Consider the following 20,867-nt stretch of genomic DNA (forward strand, 5'->3'; position numbering starts at 1 on the left):
TCATAGGGAATTTTTCTGTGTATTAGGCTTACCACAGGGGACTTTTTTGTTTTTTACCCTATAAAAAAATGCCAAAAAAAAAGTAAAATTTTCTTTTGATACTAAGTGTCATGTAAAATATACTTTTGACACTAAGTACTAAATTTAAGGACTAATAATTGTATCAATTATAATATCCTTCTAACACTAAATACTAAGTTTAAAAACTAATAATTTTATCAAAAAAATATTTTACATTTTTTGGCAATTTTTTTATTAATAGTTGTTAGACACGTGACTTTTTCAAGTAGCAATTTGGAAAAAAAACCGTCAAAAGTACTAAATGTATTCAAAAGTTGAAAGTTTGGGTACTAGATTTGTTTTCGTCTAAAGTTTGGGGACTAAAACTTTTTATTTGTCAAAGTTTAAGTACCAAAACAACATTTTTTTCTTAATAGAATTAAGAAGTAAGTTGGAACTAAAACAGGCCAAGTCAAACTCTTTGATGATCGTCATGCAAAGTGGAAAACCAAAAAAGAGCCAGAGGAGCTAGCAAATGGTTCATGCGAACTGACAAACTTGTTTTTGGCTTTGCTCTTCGTAGGAAGGCATACATGATAGTTTTTTTTTTCTTTGAATACTCGGTATCTCCACCTTCAGTGAGACTAATTCAAATTTGGTCCATGGAACACTTGCAGAGTCTGACTCTTACTCAAGAATGATCGCCCTGACCTAGAGTTTTTCAATGCGCCACATGCAGAAGTCAAATTTGGTCTAAGGAACACCTGCTGTCACTTTCGCTCTACTCCTCCTCCCCATACTCGTTCTCACTATGTTCCTCGTGATGGTGCTCATCATGGCCGCCAGACCCGTGATTCTTCTTCTTCTTCCATGGTGCTCATGGATCTTGTCTATGATCTTGTTCATGAAGCCTTTCTTGTGTTCACCTTGGCCCTCCTCTCCCTTGCGTTCTTCATTCTGGTGCTTTTCACGGCCGCCTATGCGGAGGACCTCTCCTATCTTGTGAACAGTTTCTGACATGTTTTCACAAGTTTCTCAATTTCTTCTATACTCTTGCCTATCCCTGAAAATGGAATGAGAAGAGATATCATGCACCTTGAGAGTGATATAATATATAGGCACCAAGACGAGAGGGAGATGATTGGGACAACTATCATATTGGCTATAGCTTCATCACAATAATTTTAGCTAGATCTAGTCTTCAGCAAGTGAAAACTAATTAATGTGTATGCCGTGCTTTAATTACATATTGTTTACATTGCAGAAAATTCAAGTTTGCGGTATATTTAGATGTATGTGGCACAGGAACTTGCACATGTTATATACAACATAAAAGGCATTCACACCATTCATTACTTGACCAATTTCGGGACAAACATAGCCATCTAATCCAACCAATGTTTTTAAACTCGGACCGTAGAGTGAATCAAAAAACTTTCCAGTTCACAGTTTGATCGGTTCAATCGGTTTGCTCTCAGTTCAAATGTATAATAATTTTTTATTCATTTTTGTATTAATAATTTTGAATAAAACTAAAATATTTATTTTAGAAAATAAATACTTAATAAAAATCGATTGGACCTCCAGATTTTTATCGGTTCAACCTGTTCTTGACTGATTTTGTTCGGTTCAATTAATTCTTTGATTTTTTAATTGAACCAAGTCGGAGGCATGGCCGGTTCACTGTTCAACCGATCAAACCGACTGGCCCGGTCCATATGCAAAACATTGCATCCAACAAAAAACATATTCAAAGAGAGAGAAAAGGAGAGAAAAATCACCTAAATGTTCAAGAGCGAGTGAATTTTCACCTAAATTCAGTATTTAAATTTAATAGATTTAAATCAATATTCAAACGTGCTTGATTTGTCTGAACAAAACTTAATTACTTCATAAAATAAGTGATAAACTGTTCATTTATCACAAATACGTTCAAATGTTAAGATTTCAACGTCGATGCGATGATTTGGCTGTATCTACAGTATCCTCCCCGACATTGAGCCAGCTTGAACTAAAGGTCTTGAATGAAACACCGAGGAGCTTTGAGACAAATACCGCTGCGCATGAGTATCTCTATCTGGTCCCTGATGGATGGCGGGATATCACCATTAAAAGGCTAACCTCTCTAGTTCAAACATTTATTCATTTTAAATATCGAAAAGAGAACCATTTTTTGTAATTCAGTTGCTATATCAATTCAAGCATTGGATTCTGCAAAGTATTATGTGTGATTACAATTGTATACTGTTTTTCCCTTTCAGGACTCTGTACAATTAAGCAAGGTGAATACTTAATAACTTTGCAGTCTCGGATTAATTTGTGCAGGGTGCTTTATTATCTAGCTTAGTGGAAGATTTAACCTAATAGATACTTTAAATTATATACATGATATATATATATATATTGTAGGCTCTTAGCATTGCCACAGTCCCCTAGTCTGCAAAATTTAAGAGTTTAACAAAATTGGTGGGTGATACGGTCTAACTGCTGTGGATGGATTTCTCTGCAAAACTTGCTTAAGAGTTCAGTCAATTTAGAAGTTCCTTTGTTCGTCCTTTTCTTTTTCTTTTTTGGTTAAATAACTTTCCCTAACAAAGAGGTTATTTTGGAGGACTTGTTTCAGTATCTGAAAAATAAAGGGTGTAGGTGTAATTAGTTAAGAAGAGGGAAGCTTTCTCTAATTATGTCAAAGCTCGACGGGGAAACATGACATATTCTTCCATCTGATTAAACGTTAACATCTCCGCTCGGCAAGGCTGACGCCACCACCACTCCCCGCCTTCTACAGCCATGAACCACCGCAAACTCCGCCACAACTCCACCACCCAAAACCAAAACGAACAGATCCCAGCTGCCTCAATTCCAAAAACATGCGGAAACCAGCTCTACCACTTCCTCTGGTTCTCCCTGATCGCCACCTGCACAAAACTCCTACTAATTCCGGCATATCACAGCACAGATTTCGAGGTCCACCGCAACTGGCTAGCTCTTACCCATTCCCTCCCTCTCTCCCAATGGTACTCCGACGAGACCAGCCCATGGACCCTCGACTACCCACCATTCTTCGCCTACTTCGAATACTTCCTCTCCTTCTTCGCCTCTATGTTGGACCCCACCATCGTCCACCTCACTGACGGCCTCAACTCTAAATCCCACCTAACCATCCTCTTCCAACGACTCTCCGTTACCTTATCCGATGCTGTTTTGTTCTACGGAATTTACAGAATTACTCGGAAACTCGACCCCAAACAGAAATATCTCATCTGGGTTTTGGCTGTTTGGGCTCCCGGTTTGATTATTGTGGACCATCTGCATTTTCAGTATAATGGGTTTTTGCTGGGGATGCTTTTGATTTCGCTTTCAGCATTGGAGAATGGGGAGGACTTGTTGGGAGGGTTTGCTTTCGCGGTTTTGCTTTGTTTTAAGCACTTGTTTGCGGTGGCCGCGCCGGTTTACTTTGTGTATTTGTTGAGGCATTATTGCAGGGGTGGATTGGTTAAGGGGTTTGGGAGATTGGTGGTGATGGGGAGTGTGGTTGTGGCCGTTTTCGCGGCAGCTTATGGTCCTTTCGTGTACAATGGGCAGGTATTGCTTCTCACGAGATTTAATTTGGCTTGAATCTTTCTGTTTCGGCAGTTGTTTTAGGAGTATTTGCTTGGAAGCCTGGTTTATGTTGCAATTTTGAAGAAACTAAACTGTTACAAGTATGCTACTTTCTGTAGTTTAATTACGCAGTAGAACGTCTGTTTTGCTTATTGTATTTACACATTCTGGAGAATATAAACTATGTGAAGATGTATGGGCTTTGAACTAAGTAATGCTTTGGTTGATAGAAATATTTGAGCTTAAATTTTCTTCCTAGGCATCTATATTTTAAAGCTAAAGGCCATTTTGACGAAGAGCTAATGACTTGGTGATCATTGTTAGTTTTTTTTGTCTTAGGCTCTTGGCATAAGTTAATAAGTAAGAGGAGCTTTATTTGGTCATCGGGGAAGCTAGTACTGTCCCTGTGTTAGTTGTCAATTTCACACATATGTTTGTAGGCATGGTCAGGAAACTGTTTCACATGATTTAAAAAGTTTTAAGCTCTCTTTCTATTAGTTGAAGTTTAACTGCTAATTTTAGTTTGTTGATCTAACATGTGACTTGTGGAGCATAATTGTTAGGTATGTGCGTTATACTCACATATGTTTACAACTGGGATGAATTGTGAATATTGCCCTTGCAGATACATCAAGTTTTACGGCGCATGTTTCCTTTTGGTAGGGGACTCTGTCATGCTTATTGGGCTCCAAATTTCTGGGTGTTCTATATCATGTTCGATAAACTGCTTGCATTCTTGCTTGTAAAAATGGGGTTCCACGTCAAAGCACCAACAGCATCATTCACTGGTGGGCTAGTGGGGGACTCCTCACCTTTTGCAGTATTACCTACGGTAAATCCATTAGAAGTCTTATAATACATGCACTAAACCAAATATCTTTCAGTTTCTCCCTGTCAAGCTGATCAGTTAATTAATATACAATGATCTAAAATCCAATAATTTGCAGTATCTCTCCATTGTCCTGCAATTAGATACACAATGGGCCTAGAAATTAGAGGACTATCTGCGAAATATTTTTTATGCATTCCAAATTCTTGATCTATAGTTTTCATGGTTATGCTTGTAGAGAATGATTTGGCTGCGCATTTTTACCGTAATTAATTTAACATTTCAATTTTCTATGTTTAGCTGCCAAGTTTTGGATTTACATAGCGTCTATTAACATAATGAATTGCAGATCACCCCATTGATTAGTTTGGTACTGGTCCTCCTTTCAATATCCCCTTGTCTTTTAAAGGCCTGGAGAGATCCCAAACCAAGTGCAGTTACTAGATTGGTGGCGTATGCTTATTCTTGTGGCTTTATGTTTGGGTGGCATGTTCATGAGAAGGCATCACTTCATTTTGTGATCCCTCTTGCAATCATTGCCTTGAAAAGTGTTGAGGATGCAAAGCATTACTTCTTTTTGTCTATAGGTATGTTACTTCGCTTGTTTATGTGCATGAGGAATTGTGCTCTTAGCTAAATTTGATTATATGTGAGAAATTTCATTTGCTCAAACTCTGATTGGAAGAGGGGACTCAATCCACGCCCTTGCATACTAATACACACCTACAATGAATTTTCCTTTTCTGGGAAACGATATGGTGTGGGATCTTATTGTGTTAGGCTTCTGATGAGAGCTACTGCTACTGGCTCATGCCATGGCCCTTTTGTTGAATGGAAAAGACAGATGGACTTTTCGTTCTATTTTCTGATAGGTGTGTGATGCATTACGCGGAGTGTGGAAGTACTATAAATTAATGAAATGGAATCTTTTTTTTTTTTCCTTTTTCTCTTTCTTGCTTTTTCACTTTCATGGCAGATTGTCTAGGCTTACACAGGCACATTAGTAAATTGATTTGGAGTTTGTGTTTAACATCTGAAACACCATTGTGGTTTTTGAGTTTCTATGACATTACTTAGAAAATTGTCCTTGTATATGTTGAATTTTTTCCAAACAAACTAAAAGTGGGTATAGGACTATGAATCGGAACACCGACAATGGTGTAAACAGACAAGTCTGTGCACAACTTGAAAACCCCTAGACATGATTCATCTGCCTGCAGTACCGGTGGATAGAAGCAAGCAGCTCATCCAGTTCGAATGCAACTAGCAAACTTGCCTGCAACATCTTACTCTTGTTTCAGCTTTTTTTCTCTCTTTGTGATTTGATATAGTTGAAGACTGACACTGCTCTGCTGCTTCATTTGCAGTATCCTGCTATTCATTGTTCCCTCTTTTATATGAAGCACAAGAGTATCCTATAAAAGTATTGCTACTGCTTTTACATGCTGCACTTATGTGGTTCGGATTGTCTTCGTATTTTGGAGCATATGTGCCTAAAGGGGATGAAAGATCTCATAGTAGTGCAGTAGTGAGGAATGCAGATTTTGTCATTGGATGGTTTGGGAAGTCTTATCTGATGGGCATTGTGGTAGTTGACATATGCGGACAGTTCTTGCATCCTGTAGTTCTTGGAAATAAACTTCCCTTCCTACCTCTCATGATGATCTCTATATACAGTGGATTTGGAATGATGTACTCGTGGATTTGGCAACTAAAGTGGATTATTGGGTCCATTTAACTTATTTCTGTGTTGGTCAAAAGGTATTATCTGGAAAAATTTTGACGAATTTCCAGATAGTTGGCCTTCTGCATTTAAGTATTTTTGCCTTACACTTGCTGTAATACTTGCTTGAAGGTTAATAAACATCCATCGGTTCCTGGGACCTTAAATGCTTGTGAGCTGAACCCTTGGTCAATGTTCCTATCAGCTTCTACCTTTCTTTGAAAGAAAAGTTTTTAAAGTAAATTGTTATAAACTGTGTTGGGCTACTAACTTTGGTCTGATGAACAGCAATGCTAAATTTCTTATGAAGTAGCAGCAAGATTTTGCAAAAGTTTATTTAGTCATGCAATTCTAACTTCTTTAACGTTTTCTACAAAATATTTCTTTTATTTTATGTGTTCTCTTCTCCGCCAAAAGTTTCCCAAAATCTGGATATTTGCCTTAAATCTTCTCTTCCTAGAATTTCCTGCAAATGAGCAACTGCCAATCTTCCTTTTATATTGTCAAAAACTTCAATGGCTTTGGTAGGGGAAGAAACCCTTTTTCACATAGACGATTTGCATTAAAAAAACTAATTGTGAATCTCTATTCCATTCCATTCCACTCTCATTGAAATAAAAAGGGGCCATCTTGTGTGATGTTCCAAGTAGAGCAAAGGATTAAGCAGTGGGCTCCATAAATTGTTCAAAAACAGATCATCCCTTTTTCTCATGCTTGTTGAATTTGGTGCCTTTCATAGCAGCATTCAGTGTCTTTCATAGCCTGCAAATGCACTAATTGAAAAAAAAGTAGAATCAATAATAATGACGATGTTGGAGAGGGTGTGCTTGGGGGGGGGGGGAGGGTGACTCCATCCCACATCGAAAGATCGTGGGGTAGTTATTCTGAATTTAAGGTCCTCAGCCGCACCTCCTGTCACCAATTGGTTGGATGGTGTTGGTTTGTGGATCCCCTTTAGATTGACTTTAGGATCTAATTTGGCGATGACACTAGGTTAGTGTTTCTAACCTAATAATAATAATGACGATGTGAATGGATACCTTGAACTTGAATTGAACCGTGCTCATGCTGGCTGGGCCGGGGTCAAATACAGAGAGACATATCATTATCAACTATTAATCTATTACTATTACTATTAGGCGATGCGGTCTGGTTCACTGTTTGTTTCAAGGAAAATTTCACTTTCACAATTCACGATAGGTTAGGTGAGGCGTACTTGTCCAATCCCCCGTGCCTTCTTGTTGTATGGCTAAATAAATGCTTAAATGAAAGGACATTAAATTAGTGCTACTACTTGTTTATTGTATAGTATAGTGTGGAGTAGGAAAATTGGATCCTCTTCTTCTTCTTTATTCTTTTGCAGCACTTGGGAGATTTTTCAACAGAGAAATAATTGGCGGGAATCACATGCGTGGTCGTATTTGTTATCTGTACGGCTTTTTAAATTGAACCGGAGCATATTGCGCACAATTTCTTTAGGAGCAATAATTACTACATAAATGTAATTGTTATTACCACATTTTTCTTCTTCCTCTTTGTCTGAATTGAGTCGTGGACATAAAATCAGAATTGATAACCATGATGACATTCAAAATGTTTACCGGATGTATCAGCACACTGTTTTCTCTCCGATTAATCTTCTATATAATAACGATGCATATGCTCTGACAGTTTTAGCTGCCTGACGCAGTTGTTGAATTTGAATTTAAAATACAAATTTTACTTATATAACATGCACCTGACTATAATAATTTACTTGTACACAACATTATTAATGTATATAAAATAATTTACTTGTACACAACGTTAATTATACGTTTTGAACATAATTATCCATAAGCATTATAACTACTAATATATAATTATTTTATGAAAAAAACTTTAACAAATTAAACTTGGTTTCAACAATAAAAATTTTACGTAAAATGTGCGATCATAAACATTATTATACATTTCTTTATTGTTGGTGTTCTTGGATAAAATCTGCAGTAGCGGTGAATTAGCTCATTGGTGCAAGCAAATTGAACCCTATTATACATGGCTGACAAAATGGAAAAGAAAACGATTTGCTCCTGATCAACAACTACATCCAAGTAAGTGATACTCTGATACAGTCGTATTACTCTACAAACGTCCAAAATTGCAATTATTACTGGTAACCAGCAGTAGTATTAAGTAAAAGACTAGAAAAATTGTAAAAGCAGACGACGACTTTGTCTACTTCACCGTCACTTTTTTGGCTTTTGTTCTCTTTCTCTCTTCTCTACTCTCAGCTCTGCAGTCTCTTGCCACCCATTTTCATCATCTTCTTCTTCTACCTCAAGAATTTGCCTTTTTCTTTCCAAAACTCAACATGGGCTCAAGCGCCAGTCGCCGTATATCTCCACCGTCAGAACCATCATCATCAAGAAAACCATCTGGGCCAGGGTCTAAACTCAAGAGCACCAAGTTTAAGCTCCCATCTTTCCTCATCTGTGGTTCCTCTTCTTCTCGATTACCAATTGAGGTACTACATGGAAAACTTCTGTAAATAGCCTACAAAATTTTTTTCCCTATATCTGCATAAATTAACTTTAGATAGTTGTTTCTGTTCATGAATCTTTGAGAGAGTTGACCTCACTAAAAGACTAATATTGATGGTGATGTTTGAGATGACTGTGGTTGTTACATTTGTCTTGTGTCTGTTTGTATTTAGGGCGGAAATATTGGTTTAATTATTGATTACTGAAAGGCCTGTGGCTGTAAAATTTGCACATCTTGTTGATCATTAAGAGGGTGTTTTTCAGTTTGTGGTATTAGAAGTAGAAGTTGGTAAGCATGAATGAACACATCAAAATAAAAGACAGAGTAATATAATCCATATTTGGATTGAGCATGTTATTTGCTTCTTTTTTATTTTGGAAACTTTGTTGCTACAACTTCCATCAATTTTGGTTCTACCAAAGATGAGTGAAAAAATTTATAATTCGCGCCATCACCTTTTGGGGCAGTAAATGCAATACTTGATTGGCCCTGTACGTGAACCGAGTGTTTTAGGGGGCAATGGAATTTAGGTGCGTCTCTAGTTGATGGTCAGCCGGATATCGTTGTCGTTGTTGTGTTCCCTATTGTGTAGAACATGTTTATTAGAGATTTAAGTTTTCATTGTATGGTTTTGTTTTCATCACAGACTTAATTACAACGGAACTTATAATAAAACAGTAGTTTTAATAGAACGATTTATTATGTTGGTGGTTCTTGTTGTTTTTATGCTCCTAGAAATCAGGTTCTGTCTACGTACTTGGGGAAGTCAGTTGATATCGAAAATGAAACTACCACTTTACTTTCCGTTTTTTTTTTTTTTTAACTTACATTGATGCATTATAACAACCCTCGATCTTCACTTGCAGTTTGATGATTATCCAAGGGGACCACCAACAATCAATTCTGTGGAAAATCTGACTCCTGATAGTTTTTCGCATTCAATAGCACAATCTTCTACAATATTTGGTTCAGAGGCTGGGTACACAAGTTCTGAACTTGAGACTGCAGCTCCATCAAGCAGCAATGCCACTACTCAGAGTGCCTCTCTAGAATATGCTATGCCAGGTAGAGAAGCTAGTGGCCATCAGACATGTCATTCAAACCATACAGATTTAGTTCCCAATCAGGTAATTCCTATATTTTGTTCCTATTTACCAGATATGAGAAAGGTGACATGCTAGTATATCTTGTAAACAGCCATCTCAAAGTGTGATCCCTGCAAATGTGAGCATTTCAGAAAATGAACATGGGAGAAATGTTGCTCAAGAGGGCAGAAATTCATCTCCAGATGGCAATTGTTTTGAAAATCATGAGGTTGCAGTTCTGGGTTCTGAGATTTCTGATTCTAGGTCCCTTGCTTCTGCCCTTGATCCTTTAGGAAGTCTTCTTCTGTCTGGTAACAGTAATGCTGAAGTGGACACACCTTCCAGTTCAAGATTTCGTATGTCAGGTAGTGAGCAAGATCTTGGAAGAGGAGATTTGCTTCATCTTGATGTGGTGAGTATCCCTTCCAATATTTTATCTAGTAGCATTGCTGAAATAAGTAGCAGTCAAGCAAGAAGGAACAATAGGAGGCTATATTGGGAAGCTTTATCAAGACGAAGTTTTAGCAGGATTAGTGATTCCCCAACCATAGTTTTCGCCACAGGTCCTGCTGATGATCTAGGATCTGAGGACAGATGGCTTCTTAATTTGAGTGGTGATCTCCATTATGATGGTGTATTTCATGATTCTGTTTACCTGGGTGCTAGAAGTAATTTCAGAAGTGGTCGAAGATGGCTCTTAAGATCTGAGGTGATTTATCATTCCCTCCTGAATTTAATCTGTAAAAAATTTGATATGCAGAAACCCATATTGCATACTTGTTTGCTGGTTGAAAAGTTTATGACTTGTCTCAGAATTTATCAAGGAATATTATATCTGAATTCCAAGCTATCGCATCAGATAGAGTTGGTGCTTGGTCATTGAATTGGGATTTGCTCATGAATTTATGCATTTTGGCCTATCAGCATGTTGTTAAACTGATTCTGTTTTAGCCTTGTCTCATAATCCATTAGTACATTATCAAATCGAAAATTTATTCTCGTTTCCAATTCTGAATCAGGCTGCTAACCTGAATTAATATCGGTATTTAGAATTCTTTGGCAGGATTGTATGTTTTGAAGATTTAGAAGGATAACTTCCAAGAGTTAAATGGCAATTCACTCATCCTGGTTGTCAAAGGCAAAAGGCAAATTCCTATGTCATGTTGCTTGGTGTTTAGATCATGCACCTTCCTGATCGAAGCAAGCACAAAAACACTTAAATGTATCATTTACAATCCAGAAGCTTGTTGGGAAAAAGATAACATTGATTTTGGAAAAAGGCAATTAGCTAGAAAATAAGGTAAACGTGGACAAATTGAAAGTAGTAACAGTGCAAATGGTATCCTGCAACATTGAAACATGATGAGCACAAGTGACCATAACGAAAGGATGGGCAACTATAAAGCCTCTAAAGAAAAATACATAATTTGCATTGTGGAAGAGCAGGAATTAGATTTTGTTATCTCTTGGTCATTGTCATTTAGGAAAATATTCATTCTTATAAGTTGATAATCTTCATCTCGAACCATATAGAGGAGGTCCTCATGCACCTCAAACCCAAGGTATCTAAGGGAAGTGAGGTTTCTGATATGTCCCTTTGGCTTGGAGCCTTGCTTACACTGCCTTTGACAATCATGTACATTAGGTGGATATTTATGTAATTATGTAGCTGAAATGTATTACGTGTGATGTATGACTCTAATTTGTATTGCATGTTTCACTTTCCCTTTATATAATTTTTGGTTTTTTATACATGAACTTCATTTGCTGATATATTAGATGTTTCATGCCTATTCTAGTCTGGTTTTGGTAATCTCTGGACATCATTATTATTGGATTCGAACAGAGTTTTCCTAGTGACATAGATTGCTAAGTTCATATGCATTTTGTACACATCATGGAGACATGCTTACATGTGTCTGTAGTGCTGACTCGTGTCCTGCTGAGGCAAGAAGGAAGAAGGAGATGCTAGTTGTCTTCAAACTATTTATATACTGCCTTTGAATTGTATTATTATATATTTGACCTTTTATTCAGTTGAAAGAGTACACCTTTCTTCACCTACAGATTTCAGAAAGAGTTCTTGGCCATGGTGAGGGAGGGCGACGAACTGATTTTTGTGCATCTGGTCTTCATCCTGACGGTACATGCTCCTGTGATTCATTCTTCTCAGCTGAAGAGTCTAGTACTCTTGCAAGTATTTCACGAATTATCATGCTCGCTGAAGCTCTGTTTGAGGTAGATCATTAAACTTTTTAGCTGCAGTGATTTTGAAGAGAAGATAAATGGTCAATATAAAACCTACTTATCGTTCCATGTTATACTCATAATTTTTCTAGATCATATTTTATTTCTTTCAACTTATTGAGTGTTCAATTTGGAAGACAAATTTTAGTAAAGAGTGGGCTTCCATCGCATTCAATAGACAGATACATAAAGCAATTATAAGATTGAGGATGACAATGTTGTTCAGTATTTGTATGAATTTATGATCCAGGGAGTGTCCTGTTCTAGAGATTAGCCCCTCCTTGTCTCTGACAGTTTTAGTGTTTGGTACTTTTTACCTGGTTCTTGGTTTTGACAAAGAGTACTTGGAGTTAACTTGATCTGAAAGAAGATTCAAAACTCTAACGAACTTGAACTCAAGGGTTACTTTTCAATATCTCAAAAGGTTCCATCTGCATTGATAACATTTCTAATTTAGCAATCAACAGCTTGCTTCTGGACCTGTTGTGGCTCTCTGTCATTGAGAGTATATGTGAGAGATAGATTAACATAATATTAGTGATTTTGGAAAGACAAATGGAGAATTTTATTTAAATGCTAATTGTTTTTTAACATGAATGATATGTGTTTGACCTGTGACTGTGATGTAAAAGTAACACCACTTTTGTTTTTGTCATTTACTTGTTTTTGTCATTTACTTTAGTTGTTGGGAAATGCTAGTCACAAGAAACAAATTGAAAACTGGATTTGCATTTCCAAGGGACACCAGAAGATTATGTATTTTATTCCTCTCTATTCTCAATGTGCTCTAGTTCCTTGCATTGATTATTATTTAATTAAGTAAATAGGTTGAGCACATTATCTGCTCTGATCTCTAGGTTTTGGATGAGATTCATCGGCAGCCGTTATCACTCTCACTGTCAATGCTTACACTCCCAGCTCCAGAGTCGGTTGTAGACTCATTTCCTCTCAAATATCACACAAAAGTAGACGCAACTGCAACCAGGCCAGGCGATACGCCACAGTAAGTCTGCTCAAGTTAGTGGATGGAGGATCCAACTTGCATTAATTTGGTTTGTTTTGCAAAGAATTCATGCTGTATGTGTCTTATATGCAGGCTTTGTTTGTGTAGTTATGTTCCCTTTAGCGCAAAGCATGTTTTAGGCCAGCTGACATGTAGATTGATATTATGGGGTTTATCATTCATTTAACTGTTCTTGCACAAAGAAACCATGGGAGTTAGGTGTACAATGGGCTTCAAGAATGATATTGCTAACCAACCAATGGAAAAGAAAAGGAGAGGGAGTAAATTTTTGTCACGAGAGATTTTCAGTTGTAGCTCGCCCATGTGTCCTCTAGTTGTGTTGACAGGTTTCTGCACCAGTGTCTGGCTTTTGTTTATATATGCATAATCAGGGAAAAGTAAAGATGAACAGGGGATTTATTCATATAATTGTGGTGCAGCTAAAATGCTTGAAATTGCATTGTCCAGAAATCTCTTAGGTTATACTCACTTTAGCCCATTAAATACTTTTGTCGGGTTCGGTGGGAACCTGTTGAGATCATCTAAATAACTTCCCTTCTCTAATGACAGGCTTTGTAGTTCGACTTATATGTTCCTATGCAAGAGATTCAATTGTTTTCTGCATCCCAAGTTGCTTGTGAATTCTTTGTTCAAAAAACTAACTTGACACTAGCAGTTGTAGCATGGTACCTTACCATTCCATGGATTACTTCTGTACAGTGACAGAACACTCATGTTAATACAGGTGCTACATTTGTTTGGCCGAGTACGAGGAAGGGGACAAATTAAGGGTTCTTCCCTGCAAACACGAATACCATATGCCTTGTATTGATAAATGGCTAAAAGAAATAAATAGGTAAGTCCATCAACTTTCTTTCTCCTGAAGCTCATTGTTTTCTGTACACCAATAGTCACTCTTGCTCCTCTGTTGTGCTTCATCAGGGTATGCCCCCTCTGCAGATGCAATGTCTGTGAAGATCCAGAGCAAGATTCTGTTACAAATAATGGAATACCCTCTCAATGATACAACTGTAAATAGATATCTACACATGTATAATCATAAACGTAAAGTATGACAGCTTACATTTCTATCTACCTAAGCTGAAAAAATGATCTTTTATGTGTACTAGATGATATAAGCCAATGAATGTAATTCCATGGGCTAAAGCTTTTTCTATCTTCTGTTTATGTGTTGGTTTTTGGGCTAATTGCTGCTGCTGCAAAGTTCTTGCTAGTTTGGAGTCACTGTTGCTAGGTTTTAACTAAGATTATGCAAAAAAACTGGTGTGTTGGAATTAGGGCTGCAAATGAATCGAGACTTGCGAGCGACTCGAGTCAAACTCGCTCGATTCGAAATCGAGCTCGATATTAAGCTCGGCTCGCCAGCTCGAGTATATATATATATATATTTTTTTTTTTTTTAATTTTTTATTTAAGTATATATATATATATTTTTTTTAAGTATATATATATTATTTTAAGTACATATATATATTTTTATTTTAATAGTAAAATTACATATATATTCTTAATATTTTATTAAGAAAAAAATATTATTTTATTTATTTTTTAAAAAATAAAATAAAATAATTATTTTTTATTTTTTTAAAAAATAAGATAATTATTTTTTATTTTTTTCGAGCTCGAGCTTGAAATTGTCGGCTCGTCGAGCTCGAGCTCGAGTTCAAGTTCACTAAAATTAAGTCAAGATTCGATTCGATTAGGTCAAAATTCGATTCGGTTCGCCTCGTTTGCAGCCCTAGCTGTAATGGCAAAACTGAGATGCAAAGCCCTAGTTGGAATGGCAAAACTGAGATGCAAAGGGAGAGAATTCAATCATGTAATACGAATGCAAAGAAATAGGCTCAGCTCTAAGGCGTTGTAGAGAAATGACATTCTTTATTAAATACAAATTGGTCTAAACAGGCAAAGGATTTTCTTTCTCCTTTTTACTAGCTATAAATAAGCAAGCCCGATTTATGTGAACTATAATAAACCATCTAAAGGAAACATATTAGTTGTGAGTTATTAAGCACTATAAACAAAATTAAATAAAATTTTTTGGGCAAAATCCGATTAGGAGAACACTGTCTTAAAGAAGGCCCATTACTGACTTGGACATTTAGTCAGGTAATTCATTCTCAGCATGAAAAACTTTAATATGCAAAATACCATGGGCTTATTTATTGCCAGTTTCCGGCTGTGTTTTTTGTTCTTGCTCTTGTAAGTCTAAATTCATTTCACTCCTTTCCTTAACAGCTCTGCCTCTTTCTCACTATTTAAGAAAAAGAAAATGTCTGTCTTTATTTTAAAGGGTCAAACAGCACGAGTTCCAACAAAATCCGGCATTCTTGGAACCCCTTGTTGCAAGCAGGAATGCAACTGGGCTCAGAAAGTCAGAATGCTAATGTGGAATTTATTAATCTTGGCCAGCTAAAGCTGCCAAGCTTGTGAGCTAACTCAAGTTTCATATCTCAAGTGTGAGTTCTTGAACTCAATTTCACTTTCACTTACCCCCTCTAACTTGTACCATCCAATCTATCCGTTCCGTCTTATTAATTTTACTGTAAGAATGTATACGCTAAGATTTCAATTAGTCGCCCATTAGCAGAATACGTCAATAAACTAATAATATTGCTGTATAATTTTAAAATTAAATTTTTTTTACACTGACGATATATACATTGGATGATGTGACTGGATAACAACTAATTTCACATTAAATTTAAACTCTTTAAGTTCTTATACTTTACAAATGTGACATGCATTCACTGTCATTGACCTGTGCACCGTTGTATACACGAAAGATGAATCTATAATCTATAGTTGCATTTATGTAATCAAATGCAGGCTGAGTCTTTTGTGGAACTTCGTACGCCCGGGCTTGTTGCTCACTCTTTTTAATAGAAAAACTGCACTCCTTTCTTTCGCACTTTCAGAGCAGCATATGTAATGTGCATGCCAAAAACCCAAACCAGAAAGAGTAGCAAGAAAGCAAAATGATTATGCTGATATGTGTTTCTGAGCCTGCCCGCGTGCGATCTTCTTCTGCTACATTTCGTATTGGGAAAGTTGATAAAAGGCTAAAGGCTGAGTTCCAAACATCCATCCAACAATACAATATCATACTCCAACACACGAGAAGAGTCATGAGTAATGTCTAATGATCGAGGTTGTTATCATCAATTAATGATTCTATTATTATATAGCAACAAGAATTATAGTACACTCACAAATCACAGTGGACATAGTTTAGTAGTACTAATAGAAATTTTTTTTTTACTATTAGTACTATTAAAGATTATGCAGGAGTCATGGTTGTATAATATGTCCATTTAGGCCGCAATTTCTGGGTCTGCAACATTTTAGTATTTCCACAGTTCTCCATGAGGAGCAGGAACAACTGTACTCTTGAAAGCTGTGTTTTTATCAGTAAATTTCTAAGTATATTTCTGATTGTTAAGTGGCGTGCATTGAGGAAAAAATTTCTACGTTTCCTGTGAACATATTTTTTAATTACTTTTTTATTTTACGTATATCAAATTGTTACGGTATATTTGTCTATAAAAACTTCAAAAGATATTAATCCAAACGGGACGGCCTACATGTACATGTCTTGAGTCTTGACTAGGGGCTGGAGATCTTTTCTATCATTTTTGTGTTTTTACAAGTATCCCTTGTTTGGATTGTTAGTTCTCGTCAAAAAATTTTTACGTTTTTTATGAATACATTTTCTAATCATCTTTTTACCTCACATACATCAAATCGCTATAATACATTTTTCTACAAAAAAAAAAAAAAACTCCTAAAAATAGCAATTCAAACAGCTGTGGTGAAGATTTGATACACATTAAATAGAACCAAAATTGAAAAAATAAAAATCCTTTATTCTATCAATATATAGGTTAACTCTTTCTTTTTTTCAGCTGGCTTGGTCTCTTAAGCGGTGATAATTGTACTAATATTATTGAGATTACCCAACCTCATTTAAGCTGGTCCAAAGTTGGGCATCATAATAGGGCAATTATGCGGGTGAATATTAATGCTGATTGATTCAATCCATCCAACAATCTGCAATAATCCCAGCTACTCCGCAGACGCTAAGGCTACCCAATTACTGTCATAGATCCGAGACCTGCATCTAGTACCGGACATCGATTAGCATCTAACTGTCCTTTTCTTGTTCATTAATTTTTGAAGGCAGAATAACTACACTAGGTCCACTAATTGTTAGTCGGTTGATTTATTGTTGAATAAAGTTTTCTACAAAGTTTCTAGGTTTTCCTATCCTAGCTAGGGAATTTTTTTTTTTTTTACACAAATTTTAATTCTATTCATCTGTTGTACTAATGACAGAAAATACATCATCAAATGCGCCACAGAAATTACAGGTCTCAAGGATCTAAACACATCATAGTACACTTAATTTGATATTACTTATCAAAAAAAAGATTAACATTATATACACTGTTAGTGTAAACAATAATATTATAAGATACATGTGCAAAATTTGAATTTGAATTTCAAAATTTGTTCATGTGTCATCTATCCAACCGTGATAGTGTATACACTGGCATTGTATATAAAATTTACTAAAAAAAAAAAAAGAGTTAAAAAAATATTGTGATTTGTTTTGTGCCGAAATCTTTAGTCTTTATGCTTGAAAAGAAGCCTTGAATGTAGAAAAAATGCCATTGGCTAACCCTACTAATACACACCAACACATCATATGTTAGCCTATCTATCCTCATATATTTTTGTGTTGCAATCGTAGAAAGGAAGAATAACTGAAACTTTAGGCAAAGCATCAGGACTGGGTTCATTGTCGGTGTGCTTTGGCTGCTGCTCATATATGTATGTCTTACGGCCCTTGATCATCATCTACCTACTTTCCAAAAGCTAGACATTCTCCGGCAAGTCAACAATGCTTTTCTTTTTTTTTCCTTCTTTTTTCATGGTAATGAGCAGAATTGGTGCTCCAAAAGATAGGTGCTACGTTGTTACTGTCATGCAAAAGTGAGGAGGGATTGATCTATTACGTGCAAGTATGAGAAAACTCTGGAAACCAAGTTGATTATTGATGCAGAATTGTTAGTTAGTTAATTAAAGAGGTTTTAGATGCACGCACGCAAAAAAGAAAGGGGAAAAATAAAAACAAAAACACATTGATATATATCCGAAACAAACCTGCAATTGTATATATATATTAATCTTTCCCATATTGACAGTGCAGTATTGGATGAATGACAAGTATGTAAAATTTGAATTTAAAATTTAACTTTTACATATATGTCATGAATCAAACGATGATAGTGTATACACTGTCAGTATATATATATATTAATCTTTCCCATATTGACAGTGCAGTATTGGATGAATGACAAGTATGTAAAATTTGAATTTAAAATTTAACTTTTACACATATGTCATGAATCAAACGATGATAGTGTATACACTGTCAGTGTATATACATATATATATATATATATATAGCTAATATGCATCGATGATTTTCGTTTTGCTGATAACTATCTCTCTTTTTTTTTTTTACCAAAGCCAGAAGACTTTTACGGCATTTTACAAACCTAAATCCACAGAAAACCACAAAAGTCGGCAACTCTTGTGGTTTTTCAGAAGACTTATAAACTACCCCAAACCTCGATGTGGGATAACAACCTAAGCAGGTGAGCTGCTACTAAGACCTAAAGAGACTATCTCTCAAGTGTCTAAAAAATGGTAACCATCTCTCAAGCGTCAAAAAAATGGTTGATGATATTAGTTTTGGGTTATGATTAAAAGTAATTTTTTTTAAAAAGCTTTTTTCTTCTTTTTTGTTTATGGGAAGAAGTATATTTCTTTACGCCAAAATTAGGTCCCAAAAGTATGTGCCGGGGAGAGGCACAATGTTTCTGTTGGGTGATAATGGGCAGAAGTTATGAAGTCAGGGAAAGATTAATGTGCAACATAATAGCAGGGACAAAACTGGCAAAGAATTGATGTGTTTTTCTAGTTGCAAAAACACAAGAATGTACAATAATAGAAATTTCACTGGATTAATTGAATGGAAATACAATTATCGAGTACAAAGGTAAGTGAACGTCATTATAAAGGGGAAAGTGTTGGGAAGATGGAGACAGGTATACATACATACATACACAAATACACACACAAATATATATATAGAGTAACTTTTAAGAATTTTTAATTTGAGATAAATCAGCTTGCAAGCAGTAAAAGAGTCGATTAACTAAGATAATTAACTAGTAGTTAATACCTTAATTAACTTGCTTAGGTACATTAATCACTTGAGCTGGGAGAAATGAAGGCAAAAGCAAGAACTTGAAGATGTTTCTATTAATTTAGAAACTACAGAGACATTTTTGCCCTCGTATAAGACCAAGCCGAAGGTTCCATGTCACAAGGCCCATCGCCATGAATGCAAAATGCTGGTCTAGGTGAACAACAAATGAAAGTACGGCCAGATGATCATTTCAAAAACTTCCAGTTGGTGACTGGAAAAGAGGTAAAATAATGGCTGGCCCCGGAATACTACAATTCGTAAATTAAGTTCTCATCTGGATTGCAAGTTTTTGGAGTTTTCGTAGAAAAATATACCGTAACAATATGATACGTGTGAGATAAAAAAAAAAGAGTGTGATTAGGAAATATATTGAGAGAATATTTCGAAACTTGTCTAAGAAAAATCACAATCCAAATGATGATTTTTTTAATCAGAATTTCTTGTATACAATGAAGTTTTAGCTTTATCACTCAAATTTCTTCCGCCCTTTCTGTGAAAATCGTTTGGATTGCATTTTTGTGGAGAGTTTTTGTAGAAAAATTATCATTAAATTTTTCTGAAATGTGATATCTGTGAGGTAAAAAAGCGATTAAAAAAATACTAAAAAAAAATTCTCCAAAAGATCATATAATTTATCCACCAAAGATGCAACCCCAAACAAGGAAGCTACAAATGTAACGTGTTTTAATGTCAAGCATTCATCATGTACTGGTTATGTGTACGTTGACAGTGTCAGCATTGAAGGAATGATGATTATATAAAATTTGAATTAAAAATTTAATTTTTTATGCATATGTCATGAATCTAACGGCGATACACTGTTAGTATATTCAAGATTTACTCAATTTTCAACAGTGTTTATAAAAGTCCTCAAGAAAACATATTCTTTTTCTGAATTTACATTTCTGTGCTCAATGCATTCCAACTTCCAAAATAATCACTTTTCTCCCCCCCCCCCCCCCCAAACAACCAAAACACCCCACCCAAACCACAACAAACCCCCAAAAAAAAAAAAGAAAATAAGAGAAGCTTAGCATAAATATATTTTATTCCTGTATGCCATTTCTTCCAGCGTAGTCTGATTCAGCAACAATTTAGCCACAGTGAAGGTTAGGGGTTGTTTGATCGATAATCAAGGGCAAGAGATCATGGGAAAATTGCAAGAATCGGCTACCCATTTCTGCAATTCAGTCTATTAACAACACAACACATGATTGCTGTAAAAGTTTGGGAAATTGGCGATGGCTGACTAAGACAGAGAGGGCTATAGAGCAAATCAATTCATTATTCATCATCAACCACCTCCTTTCGTTTTGTGCAGGTGAAGGAATTAAGTGGCTGCAGGGGCTGTAAATGCTCCGACCCCAAACGCTGAAAAACCTTGGATTCACATAATCTTGACCCCGTCCAAAGCAAACTAACTGGAAAAGCAGAAACCTCATGCTGCGAGATAAAAAAGAACATAATTGTAACCTCTTTCTGAGAACATTAAAAAAGAGGGCCGGGGGGGGGGGGGTTGAGAATCGTTTTCTATCCAAGTCCAAATACATATG

General features: G+C 36.0%; 2 protein-coding genes across 2 annotated transcripts; both read left to right on the forward strand.

The window, feature by feature from the left end:
* The first annotated feature begins 2,663 nt into the window (after positions 1–2,663).
* On the forward strand, positions 2,664–6,322 carry LOC113726898 (dolichyl pyrophosphate Glc1Man9GlcNAc2 alpha-1,3-glucosyltransferase-like). Its single transcript, XM_027250815.2, has 4 exons — positions 2,664–3,585; positions 4,229–4,435; positions 4,782–5,019; positions 5,800–6,322. The coding sequence occupies exons 1-4, from the start codon at positions 2,791–2,793 to the stop codon at positions 6,168–6,170; spliced, it is 1,611 nt and encodes a 536-aa protein (XP_027106616.2). The 5' UTR covers positions 2,664–2,790; the 3' UTR covers positions 6,171–6,322.
* Positions 6,323–8,361: 2,039 nt separating this feature from the next.
* LOC113726904 (uncharacterized) lies at positions 8,362–14,195 on the forward strand. Its single transcript, XM_027250821.2, has 7 exons — positions 8,362–8,661; positions 9,545–9,805; positions 9,876–10,472; positions 11,831–12,001; positions 12,868–13,013; positions 13,759–13,869; positions 13,956–14,195. Exons 1-7 carry the CDS (start codon positions 8,509–8,511, stop codon positions 14,035–14,037), a joined length of 1,521 nt encoding a protein of 506 aa, XP_027106622.2. The 5' UTR covers positions 8,362–8,508; the 3' UTR covers positions 14,038–14,195.
* The last annotated feature ends 6,672 nt before the right edge of the window (positions 14,196–20,867 follow it).

The sequence above is a fragment of the Coffea arabica genome, chromosome 2c, assembly GCF_036785885.1.
Source record: "Coffea arabica cultivar ET-39 chromosome 2c, Coffea Arabica ET-39 HiFi, whole genome shotgun sequence".
NCBI lineage: Eukaryota > Viridiplantae > Streptophyta > Magnoliopsida > Gentianales > Rubiaceae > Coffea > Coffea arabica.

What these genes read in the sequence shown, in the direction of transcription:
- LOC113726898 (XM_027250815.2), top strand. Translation starts at nt 2,791, where the DNA reads ATGAACCACCGCAAACTCCGCCACAACTCCACCACCCAAAACCAAAAC. An exon ending in CTTTTGCAGTATTACCTACG is followed by an intron (nt 4,436 to 4,781) that starts GTAAATCCATTA and finishes AATGAATTGCAG; the next exon opens with ATCACCCCATTGATTAGTTT. An exon ending in TTACTTCTTTTTGTCTATAG is followed by an intron (nt 5,020 to 5,799) that starts GTATGTTACTTC and finishes CTTCATTTGCAG; the next exon opens with TATCCTGCTATTCATTGTTC.
- LOC113726904 (XM_027250821.2), top strand. Translation starts at nt 8,509, where the DNA reads ATGGGCTCAAGCGCCAGTCGCCGTATATCTCCACCGTCAGAACCATCA. An exon ending in CAGATTTAGTTCCCAATCAG is followed by an intron (nt 9,806 to 9,875) that starts GTAATTCCTATA and finishes TCTTGTAAACAG; the next exon opens with CCATCTCAAAGTGTGATCCC. An exon ending in GATGGCTCTTAAGATCTGAG is followed by an intron (nt 10,473 to 11,830) that starts GTGATTTATCAT and finishes CTTCACCTACAG; the next exon opens with ATTTCAGAAAGAGTTCTTGG.